Raw genomic sequence first — 11,692 nt, forward strand, 5'->3', positions numbered from 1 at the left:
TCGCTACGCTTGGATGGGTCGACGTCCAGCACTGGCCGACTTCAGGAGGAGCTAGAGTTTGGACTTTGAAGGGCTTCTACCCAAGGGGACGCGATGACTTGGAAATTCTCAGCCTGGGGCGCAATCAGGTATACTTCATCTTGAGGAGAGAAGTTGTCGTCCCCATCTCATCATACAGTACAGTGCCCGTGGTGTTGCAGCCGGAACACAAGGTAGCATTCTGGCCATGTTACCCACCCACCCGCAACGCGTCCCACTGGAGCTGTGTCAGGTGCGAGACAAGGATTCATCATCTTGGAGATCTCGAAGGAAAAGATGGCCTCATGGTTCGAGGGTAGAGTCTCTGCACACAGTGAGCGCTCTGTGGCAGTGCCTCTGGCTGGATCAGCGCCACTAGAGCCCACTATCTCTGAAACATATAGAGTATAATGTTTCATTTCCTGAACGGAGCCTAGCGAAACATTATTCCCGAGACATTACTCGCAGTGTGTGATATCGCAACCGGAGAATCCTGGTGTAGCGGCGGCCGTTCTTAGTAAGGAAGCCCTGGAGCGGCTGAGCTTTGAATTTCAGACAGGGCGTCATGCTCCGCGGCCTCTACAGAGCCCAAGATGAGGCGAGGAAAGAGCACACATCTGGCCCAGACAAGGAAGGGAGAAAGGGGGATGTAGCATGTGCGCCCAGAGTACGGTGCCCAGACTTGCATACCGCCCTGGGGGATTCTGGTAAAGAGAGGCAGCCATGCGACGGCTGCACCTGTAGTGTCGAGCTGGCGGGAGAAGAGAAAGAAGTTTCTCTCACCGTTCCCCGGTGTCACCGTTGCAGTAGCGTTGCAGCTGCCAGCAGATCGTGCAGCACCGTACGAGCTAGCGTACGAGGACTCGAGGCAGCTGAAAGAGGGCCCACCGACGAAGCCGGGGTGCTCGGCAGGAAGCCCACCCCTGGCTGCCCTGGCCAGCAAGACTCTACTCCGTAGGCGGCGGTGGGTCGCGAGATGCATGGCCATGTGGCCGTGGCTATGTGCGTATACTATGTAGTACTCCGTAGAGCACGGCAGTGGGCTACCTCGCCGCACACATGCCGCTGGCCGCAGCACTGGTACCCGTGGGGACAGATCAGCGAGCGGAGCCCATCCCTGTGTGTTTAAGCTCCACGGCTTCTTCCCGTGTGCCGTGAAGAGATTGTGGAATTGCCATCGGGTGCTGCGAGTGCCAGCTGGTTCAAGTTGGGGCTCGGAGAGATCGCCCAGCTGAGGAAAGATTTTTTTTTTTTTTCGTTGGTTCTTTTCTGTCACGAGGGTCCCACAGTGGCATTGCAGTGGTGTGCGGTCTCCGACTCAACTGTCCCCAGCGACGGGCTGTTTCGAAAGCTGCGAAGCGAGCATATGAGGTTGGATGATGTGAGGTCGAGCTTGCTGTCTAGCCCCTGAGGCGGCCTGGAGCGGGAAAACGGACCAGGGTCTTCGGGCCAAGGGGACTCCCTGTTCGAAGCACGAACGCCTGCTACGCCTACGCTTTTGGACTCCTTCCCCACAAAGCCCTTGGGGGGAGGTTCTAGAATCTCCACATCAGGGACCCTTGAGTGGAATCTGACATTCGACGGACAATTCAACGACCAGTTTTTTCTCTCGTGTTGCGAGGGGATCCCGGAGGGCTGAGGGCCCTGATAAGCAGGCCACACGCATGCACATGCGCTGGTCGCGCATCCGGGAAAACACCTGTCCTGCGATCTTCGAGAATGCGGTGAGGTGGGCGTGAATATGACATTGCCCGCCTGCCCTCGGCCGGACACGACGGCCAGCCAGCCAGCCAGCCAGGCACGGGCGCCGGAGCTTGGGACAGGCTGTGGATCTGTGTTCAATCAGGGGCAAATTATATGAATCGACAGCGGGGGGCGATTGGCGGTCCGGGGGTGGGACACGAACACCGCTCCGTCGCAGGTGGTTTTCACATAAATATCGTGCCGGGTTCAGCCTCCAGATATGTTGAGGACGCGAGGAAACGACTGCAAAACCTCAACCGACCCGACCCGACCCTCTTTCAAAACATCTAGACTGTCTCATTTGCTCTTCGTATTGCGACTCGTGCTGCAGACTGCCACCCTTGCCTGTTTCCACTCCTTTAGTTCTCCATTTCCTATTCCGGACACAGGCGGTGAGGATTCGAGATCCACCGTGACTTTTTTTCCACGTTCGGGATGCCGCCAAAGGGTACCAAAGAAGGGTCGCATCACAAGTTCTTCTCACTACGTGGCAAGAAGAAGGAGAACCGTGTCAAGAAGGGCCTGTCCGAAGCACTGGGAGCATCCCTGGGGGCCATCGGCCTCCGACCCGAGGACGAAGGTGAGGCCCTACTCCGTACCTAGCCCGACCACAACCACCACGCATGCCCCATTTGACACGTTGCCCATCCCCATCAATAAAGTAATAAACGCGTCACCTTGCAGTTGCATCAACTGACAACAACACCCGTCTTCTCCCCAGAAGCCAGCAGCGTCTCCAGCAAATCCTCCGCCCCAGGCACTCTGCAACACCAGGCATCCCGAGATTCCCTTCAATCCCTTGATATGTCCCTGTTCAACCACCTCAAGAGATCCTCCAAGCACGACAAGTCAGGAAGCTCCTCCCGCTCCAACTCTGTCGAGCCCTCCAGAGAGGTCCCCCGCATCATCACCACCACCCACGCCCCCTCCATCGTCAACAGGGATCTCCTCAAGCCCAACATGTCCCGCCCTCAGGTCCAGGACCGCGCGGTCTCTTCCACATCCGCCTTCTCCGCTGCCTCGGAATCTACCATCGCGCCTGAGGAGGAGACCCGGAATAGGTCCAGCATCCTCGACCGGGCAAAGTCGGCCATCCGGAGCCGGTCCGCATCCCGCAACCCCTCCGAGTCGCCCGACAGTGCCAGCAGGAAACAGCTGGCCCCGAGGGGCAACCACATCGTGACTGATGCGGTCAACACCTTCCGCGCCAAGCTCCAGGCCGAGGTCAAGGGCACAGACGAGCAGATACTGTCTGCCGGCGTGTCAAGCGAGAACCTCTTCGGCTTCATCGCCAATGAGCGTCTCAGGAGAATGCCCGCCAGGGGCAGCCGCTGGGACAAGATCCTCAAGTGGGCTGAGGACTTTGCCAAGAAGCTGTCTCTCTTCGAGGTGGCCGACGAGAACTTCATTCCTTCCTCCAAGGAGGCCGTCGAGCTGATTCTGGCTTCCATTCAGCTCCTCCTTCTGGTGGGTCCCGGCTCTTTTTGCCTCGTCGAGGGATTCTGTCGACTAACGTGTTCCAACAGCTTGGCCCGCAGAACGGCGAGGCTCTGGAGAGGGCCTTCGGCATCTACCACGAGTATGGCCTCACCTTTGACTTTTATAAACGTAATATCAGCCTTCTCGTCTCCATCTCAGAGGCCAGGAGGTACCTCAGTCTGTCGCTGGCCGACATGCTTGGGCTTTCGGTTGAGATGACCATTCTCTACCGCAAGAGCGCCCGCTCCATGACCACCAGCAACAGCGTCACCATCAACTTCAACCTGACCTTTGGTCACCGGATGGAGTCCTTCATCAGCCACAAGGACCGCATTGCCGAGCTGATGTGGACATGGCAGCTCGAGAACTCGGCCGAGATCAGTGGTGAGTGTCGATGTTCCCGTTTTTGTCATGATTGGTCGTGTGGTGCACTGCGGGAGGTAGAGAGGCTGAAGACGTGTGGTTGCTGAGTCAGCCTCGTCGGGAGCCTCCTCCAGCCTCACCATGCATCACCCCTGTTCCCCCAGCCACCCACCCGATCTACATTCTGGGTTGAACCTTTCAATCAGCAGCCCCCCCACCCACCTCTCACCTGTCACTGACAAAATCTCCGCAACAGACATCCAGGTGTCCATCGAGAGCATCCGGCAATGGCTGCTTCCCCAGGATCGCCAGCTCCAGGCCCAGGTGGCCGGCCGCCGTTCTGTCCGCACCCCCCGTGCAGAGTTCACGTGTGAGTGGCTCGACCGGCCCCTGGTTGAGTTCGCCCGCAGCAGAGACAGGGTTTTCACCATCACAGCCGAGGCTGGTGCCGGAAAGAGCTTCCTCTTTGGCTGGATCCTGGAGCGTCTCCAGAGGCGCGTGGGCCACCATGAGTACCAGGCTATCTCGGCCTCTGTCGACAGCCAGGTCCCTGCCCAGGCCACCCAGATCGCCCTTGTCAAGACCCTGTTGCTGCAGCTCCTCGAGCAGAACGTTGGCAACGTCGCTCTGTTCCGCTGCCTCGCCAACGTGACCGAGCTCGGTGCCAACACCAGCAGCACCCAGGATGCTGAGGATGCTCTTTGGTACACCCTCGATACTGCCCTCCAAGGCCTCGAGAATGTTGTGCTCGTCATCGACGGCCTGGACTCTCTCGAGGGCGACGAGGAGGAGAAGATCGAGGCTTTCGAGCACCTCCACGAGATCGCCACCAAGAACAAGAACAACGTGCGCGTGATCATTCTGAGCCGTCCGCTGTCTAAGCCCTGGCCCAAGCCCACGCGCCAGATCGCCATGACGGCTCAGCGCACCACCGTTGATGTCAGGCACATGGCTCGTGCTTGGCTCATTAGCCGCAACCTTGGCACTAAGCAGGAGATTGAGGAGATCTCTGAGCAGATTGCCGTCCGCAGCAAGGGCTCCCTCACCTGGGCTGACATGTCCCTCCAGCTTCTGTCCAAGGCCAAGACTACCGCCGAGGTCACCGCTGCTGTCAAGGAACTCCCAAGTACCACCAACGAGATCCTGGCCAAGCACGTGAGCTCAATCTCACTGAGCGGCGATGCTCGTCTGATCATCGCCTGGCTCCTCAACTCCAAGCGACCTCTCACCACTGTAGAGATCCAGGCTCTGCTTGAGCTTGATACCCAGAAATTCGCCCACCAGCCTCGCTCCACCAACATCGTCGAGGACATCAAGAAGGCCTGTGGATCTCTCGTCATTGTTCAGGACAAGACTGTCCGCTTCCGCAACGAGGCTATCCGCCTGCAGCTCCTAGAGCTCAGCAAGAAGGAGAACAAGGACGGCGAGACCGCTCTTCTGACCCCTGCCGAGGCCAACAAGGACCTGACTGCTCGTCTTCTCCTCTACGTCAAGACCTGTGTCAACCGTAATGTGGACAGTAGCCTGGACACCATCACCCGCCGTGAGGTCGACAGCCTGTTCAAGAGCCACGCTCTTCTTGAGTACGCGACTCGTAACTGGCTGGATCATTTCAAGCGATCCACCTACTTTGCCAGTGGCCAGATCCAGACCGAACTTGTTACTGGGGAGCTCAAGGGTTACTTCCCCAACTCCACCCTCCTCGCCCGTTTGGAGAAGAGGTGTTGGGACAACCAGGAGCTTGCAACCACTGCCAACTCCCAGCACGTCCTCGCCCTTACAGTGCGCCGACAAGCACTGGGCGAATCCGCCCAGGTTGTGCTCCAGAGTTCCATCAACGTTGCCCAGTCCTTCAAGAAGCTCTCCGCCTCCGCCGAGGCCAGCAAGTACTTTTACCAGGCTGCCAAGATCGGGCAGACAATTCTGGGCCGCACCAGCGACCTGGCTCTTGCATGCGCCACCGAGTCCTTGGACATCTCGGCCAAGAACAAGCAGAAGGCTACCACCCGCGACGAGGCTGTCACGCAGCGCGAGGAGCTCCTCAAGTATGTCATTGAGGCTGAGAAGCAGCGCTCTGGCAACAACAGCGCTCTCGCTTCCAAGTACAACAACGAGCTCGCCGAGCTGTATACCAGTATCAAGGAGACTGAAAAGGCTGAGGCGGTGTACCGTGATGTCTACAAGACGTCGATTGCCCAGAACGGCCAGTTCTCGGCGGAGGCTACTGTTGCCGCTGAGAAGCTCCAGACCGTCCTCTACAAGAGCTCCAAGCACGAAGAGGTCGTCCAGTACACTCAGCCTATCTTTGAATCTGCCGAGCGTAACTTGGACATCTTTGATATCCGCCGTGTTGAGATCACTCTGCGCATGGCCGACACCTACGAGCAGAAGAAGGACTACACCCACGCCGAGGAGCTCTACATCTCTCTGTGGCGCGGTCTGACGGAGTACTGCCGTAGCACCTCCCTGACTGCTGCGAAGGCCACTCAGAAGTCCATCTCTGAGGCTCACGAGCGCAAGATCCAGATCAGCATTGCCTATGCACGCTTCCTGCGCCGCCAGGGTCGCGAGGCTGAGGCTCAGAACATCCTCCACGGTGTCTGGCTCGACTACCAGACCATGACTGACTACAAGTCCGAGGCTGTCGTCAAGCAGCTCAACGACGTTGGCGAGGAGCTCAAGTCCATGGGTATCCTGGACACTGCTATCGCTGTCTTCAAGTCCGTCTGGGGCTACTTCAAGGGTTCTGGCCAGCAAAACTCTGCCGCTGCCGTCAGCACTGCGGTTTCTCTCATGGGTGCTGTTCAGGAGAAGTCTGAGAAGAAGGAAGCTGAGGCCGACAAGGCCAAGGCTGCGATCGCTGCCAAGGGCGGAGTCCAGATCGATGTCGTTCTTGACACCGAGGCCGATTTCGAGGAGAGCGACGATGAAGATGATGAGGCCGATGCGATCCTGGACGAGGTGATCAAGGCTGCCGTCGCGGCTCCTGCGGCCCCCGCTGACACCAAGTCTGCGACCAAGACCAGGGAGGTTGCCGTTGTCACCATTGAGAGCCAGATCCAGACTTGCGAGACGCTCTCCAACTTCTATGTCAGCAAGAAGAAGTGGACCGAGTGCATTGAAGTCTGCTCCCAGTTGCTCAAGCAAATCTGGCCCGAGCTCGGCACATCTGCGAAGTACAGCTTCCCTAAGGAGCATCGCGAGGAAGCCATCAAGTTTACTCGCCGCCTGGCCCTGGCCTATGCTGAGTCGAACCAGACCGAGTCCGCGGAGAAGATGTACAACGCCATCTTCCAGTGCTCTCTCCGTTCTGGCCTGAAGATCCAGGATGAGTTTGTCACAGAGTCTGCCAACCAGCTCATTGAGTACCACAAGCAGACTCAGCAGTGGTCCAAGGTCCTCGCTGTCTACCAACAGCTTCTCGAGGGCTACAAGACATCTCTTGGCTCTCGAAACCCCCTGACTATCAAGACACTATACATCATGGGCGACCTCTGCATCCAGTACCGCCTGAAGGGTGCTGACCGCTACTATCTTGAGTTGGTTCGGGCTGACAAGAACCCCCAGGGCGTCATCAGCAAGGACACATTGCCAGCTGCCGTTGCCCTTTCCAAGATCTACTACGAGCAGAAGCGTTGGGCCGAGATCCGCCCTGTCTACGCCTCCCTGTGGGCAACCTTCACCAACAAGGCCAAGGAGTACAACTTCTCGACTGAGCTCGTGCAGACTATCTACAAGAGGTACACGACTGTCCTCGACACGCACCTGAAGGTGAACGTCGAAGAGGTCCGCAAGATCGCTGTTGAGTACCGCGAGACCTGCATCAGGGTCTACGGTCCCCAGGCCGATATCACACAGTCTGCGTCGCTGGCTTTGGTCGCCATCTCTCGCAAGAGCACCAACGTTGAGCACCAGCAGGAGGCTGTGAAGATTTGTGAGGAGGTTGTTGCCGAGTCCGAGAAGCGCAAGGCTGCTGAGGGCGGAAAGGAGGGCGGCAAGGCCGTTGACGCAAAGAAGTCCGCCTTCCAGCTCTCTCTCCTCGCATCCGCTAAGCGCCACCTCGCCGGTCTGTACAGTGTTCAGACCCAGGCCGGCGGCGCGGCTGCCATTGCTGCTGGGGGCGCCGCTGGTAGCAAGCCCAGAGGTGTCGTGAGCCCCGAGTCCGCCCAGAAGGCTGAGGCTCTGTGGAAGGAGCAGCTCGAGATCAACAAGAAGGAGAATGGTGTTGCTCACAAGTCAACCCTGGCCAGTCTGGCTTCCCTTGTCGGGGTCTGGGCTCGGTCTGACAAGCCCGAGGTCCGCAAGCAGGCGCAGGAGAAGCTTGACACTTCCGTGGTCGAGGTCCTCTCCGAGTCCTGCGTCTCTGGCAAGTCGAGCGTCGATTCCACCAAGCTGCACGAGTCTGGTATCACCCTTGCCAAGACTTACCTGTCTTGTGGCTTCTCCATCCAGGCTTGGGCTCTGCTGAAGCAGCTTCGCTTCCACGTCGTTGCCCGCGGCAAGATCGCTGGTTCTGTTTCTATTGAGAAGAACACCAGCATCGAGCTCAGCGAGAACATTGACCGCCGCTCCATGGTCTTTATTGCTGCGTTCGAGGAGTCCCTCCGCAGCTCCGAGGCCGCAACTGCCGCGGCCAACGCTGACAAGAAGGTCAAGGTCACATTCTCGGACATCATGACAGATCTGCTGACCGAAGGCATCCTGTACGACCGTTACAGCCTCAGCATCTCCGCCAAGGACCTGTCGGTCGAACAGAAGCTGTTCGATGGTGCTCGCCTCTACGTCTTCTTGAAGGCCAACAAGGAGCAGCATGCCGAGCAGCTCGTCACTGTGGAAGAGTCCCTCTACAAGCTCTTCACAGAGAAGTATGGAGCTTCTGTCAAGACTGAGTCGCTTGTCACCCGTGCCTTCCTCATCGCCATTATCGAGGAGCTCGGTCAGCTTCGACTCCACGAGGACGACCTCGTGTACATTGCTTGCACTTCGGTCACCGCCAAGGTGCATGCTCTTCTCCTGGTCGACAGCTATGCTCAGGCTGTCGACCTGGCTACCGTTTGGTACCAGTTCATCTCCAGCCAGAACGGCTTCAAGAACGCCAGGACGATCCCCTTCGCGTTCAAGCTTTCGCTCTACCTGGCCGGCCTGGGCGTCAAGTCCAACAAGGCAGCTGACGCCATCATGCAGAACCGCATGCTGGAGCTGTCCAAGACCATCCTCCGCGAGACACTTACCGCTTGCAGGAGCATGAACATTGACCTGATCCAGCTCCAGGCCTCCGAGCTCAACAGCTTGGTCCGCCTCATGGGTCAGCAGAAGAACTACGAGGATCTTGAGTGGCTCCTCACCCAGCTGTGGAATTCACGTATTATACAAAGTTCCTGGTCAGCAACCACAGTCATCGCCGTCGGCCGTCGGCTGGTCGAGGTCCTATTCGTCCGAGGCAAGCGAGACCAGGCGATTACCCTCGCCGAGTCCATGGCTTACAACTTGCGCCGGACATGGGGTCTGCTGGACGCGGCCACGGTGGACATGAACAACCTTCTCTCGTCGCTGTGCGTCTCCGACAAGCGGTACGCCGAGGCCCTCGATGTGCACGAGGAGATCCTGCGGGCTCTGCTCGATCTCAACATGTCTGGCGAGGACGACGTCGACGATGCCGCCTCGGAGCTCATGGACTTCGACGAGGAGAACGCCGCCGCGCTCGCCCTGCAGCAGCTCGAGCTCGTGCGCCGCGTCTACGCCCGCAACTCCGGCTGGCCCGAGTCGGATGAGCTGGACATGGCTCAGCTCACCACTGACGTGGTCTCCGAGTTCAGCCACCTGGCTCCCGATGCGTACGCGCCCTTCGGTGACGGTGACTCGTCCAAGTGGAGCAGGAACGCGCCGTCAGTCAACGACACCATTGGTACCTTCACTGCGCCCTCGGTTTGGGAGTTTTCTCTTTCCGAGGACGGCAAACCGGGCCAGCCCGCCGCGCTGCGCAAGAGCCCCAGCCACATGCTCCGCAGCCTCCAGCTGTCGCGCCAAAGGAGCTATGGCGACCTCTCCGAGGCCCGCAAGAGGCTCGGTGACCAGAAAAGCGGCCCAGCTACCAGCAATGCGTTGCTCGCCGCGCCTGCTCATTAAGCGGGTGCTTGATGCCTTAGACAGCATCGGGAGAGAGGACGAGCCCGGAGGGCCTATATTCACATACGTAGTAGAGGTGTGTGATGAGCAAGAACGAGTGAAGATGAGAGGCGCTAGGGAAGTGTTGGAGCTTTACCTTGCGGGGCTTGGATGTCGCAAGGAGGATGATATATTCGTTACAATGATGTCTTACGGCGTTGTGCTTGTGGCGCTGGTATTGTTTTGGGTTAGGCTGGTGGATGTGGTGTACTACTAGTTGTGTATCATTGGTTGTATAACTATCATGACTAATATGTGTAATAACATTTTTTGAAAGTTGAAGTCACTGTTCCGTCCCAGTCACGATCTTCATCCACAACCGTGTTGTCAGCAGAGGCATTATAAATATTTGTTTCTCTTGCCGCTTCTATCAGACGGCCACGGGAGTCTTTGGCCCACAATTATCAACTCGTAATCGAAATAAGAAAAGACACAGGGGAAACCTTCAACCAGTAATTACAACAGATTCTAAGTATGGCCGACAACGGAGAAGAAGCAAAGGCACAAATCGTTCCGTGCCAATGTCCAGACGAACACGCAAGTACAGCACCTGATACCAAGCCCGAGCCCGAGCCCGAGCCCGAGCCCAAGCCCAAGCCCAAGCCCTGGGAATTTGATACCTTGGATCCTCACGTTTAAGACCTGAAAAGCAGATGTGGAAAGTCGTCCGCTAAACATCATGAAGGCAACTCTACTTTTCCCCTTTCTCTTATTCTGCAAAATCTAACCAAATAATACCACTGTACACTTTTATCTCTTGCTCCTTCCACTGCTTCAAAACTCAACCAAACAATTTCATGAGGAGTACGGTCGGGGTCCCCACCTTAGAGAAAGTCCAGCTAACCTCTTGTGATGACATAGCATGTGCGCCAACCATGCGTTAACCCAGCCCTTCTTTGTGACTGGTGCAAAGATAACGGATGTCATTCTGGGGGTAGGGGATTGTCGAGGAGAGTGTCCCAGGCCAGGCGAAGGGATGGCAGGCATTGGTCTAGTAGATGAGAGCGAAGGCAATAATGTAGTCATTTCGAGGCTTTGTTCTTCTGGCTGGGTAGCCAATTCTGAGACTTGGGGCAGAATGAGAGACATGTAGGGTAATAGAAACTCAAGAATAATAATACCTGAACGGGTTCAACTCATTCAATCAGTGTTTTTGGACGAGATCATAATGTTAACTCGAAATCGAGAACCTCTGGATTTGTCCAGGTGCACATGTGTAGATTGCAATCGAGAATCTGAACAAACTGCTTGTAGGCTGTGAAACCAGACAAACCGTTGCAGCTGTAAGTTGAAACCGTCTCTGCCGTTCACATCACGAACATCGTTGACCACCTAGGCTGCCATGCCAGAGAATGTTGAGTCATCCAAATTTGGCCAAGAGCAAAATGCTTCAACGGTAGATGTATCACATGTACCCTAGGGTAACGTGAAAACTCGACCTCTTGTTTCTGATTTAATATCCCAAAACCGTCCAAACCGTCAGAAATATGAAATTTCTTATCAGGAAGCTTCTCTTGCCTTTTCCCAGCCTCCGTAGTCGCCCCATCAGTGGTGGGTTGAGGATCTCCCTTGACAGCTATGCAGTCAATATGGCAGAACGGGCACTACCCAGGTACAGCTGCTCATGTTGAGAACAGCTGACTTCTTTTTCCTTCAATATTCCCATCTTCGAAGACTAATTTGAGACCAGTGCCCGACTGCAGGGCACAGCTGTGAGGCAGCTCGCGCCCAGTTCGCTGCGATCGGTGTGCTTTGAACATCTCTTTCATGTCCGATTGAATATTTTACAGAATGAAACTTCCGTTTTCCTTCCTTTGAAGCGGTGATCGGGTTTTGAACAAGGACGACGGGTGTGGGAGTCAGCAGCATGCAGGCTGTGGCAGGCTCATGACCGAGATGAGCAAATGATGTGACGGAGGAAAGG

At 56.7% G+C, this 11,692-nt stretch overlaps 1 protein-coding gene across 1 annotated transcript; it reads left to right on the forward strand.

The window, feature by feature from the left end:
* The first annotated feature begins 1,201 nt into the window (after nucleotides 1-1,201).
* KVR01_003888 (uncharacterized protein) lies at nucleotides 1,202-10,050 on the forward strand. The gene is made up of 3 exons (XM_044793531.1): nucleotides 1,202-3,228; nucleotides 3,288-3,624; nucleotides 3,860-10,050. Exons 1-3 carry the CDS (start codon nucleotides 2,566-2,568, stop codon nucleotides 9,727-9,729), a joined length of 6,870 nt encoding a protein of 2,289 aa, XP_044648903.1. The 5' UTR covers nucleotides 1,202-2,565; the 3' UTR covers nucleotides 9,730-10,050.
* The last annotated feature ends 1,642 nt before the right edge of the window (nucleotides 10,051-11,692 follow it).

This window comes from Diaporthe batatas (genome assembly GCF_019321695.1).
Source record: "Diaporthe batatas strain CRI 302-4 chromosome Unknown Contig00003, whole genome shotgun sequence".
Lineage (NCBI taxonomy): Eukaryota > Fungi > Ascomycota > Sordariomycetes > Diaporthales > Diaporthaceae > Diaporthe > Diaporthe batatas.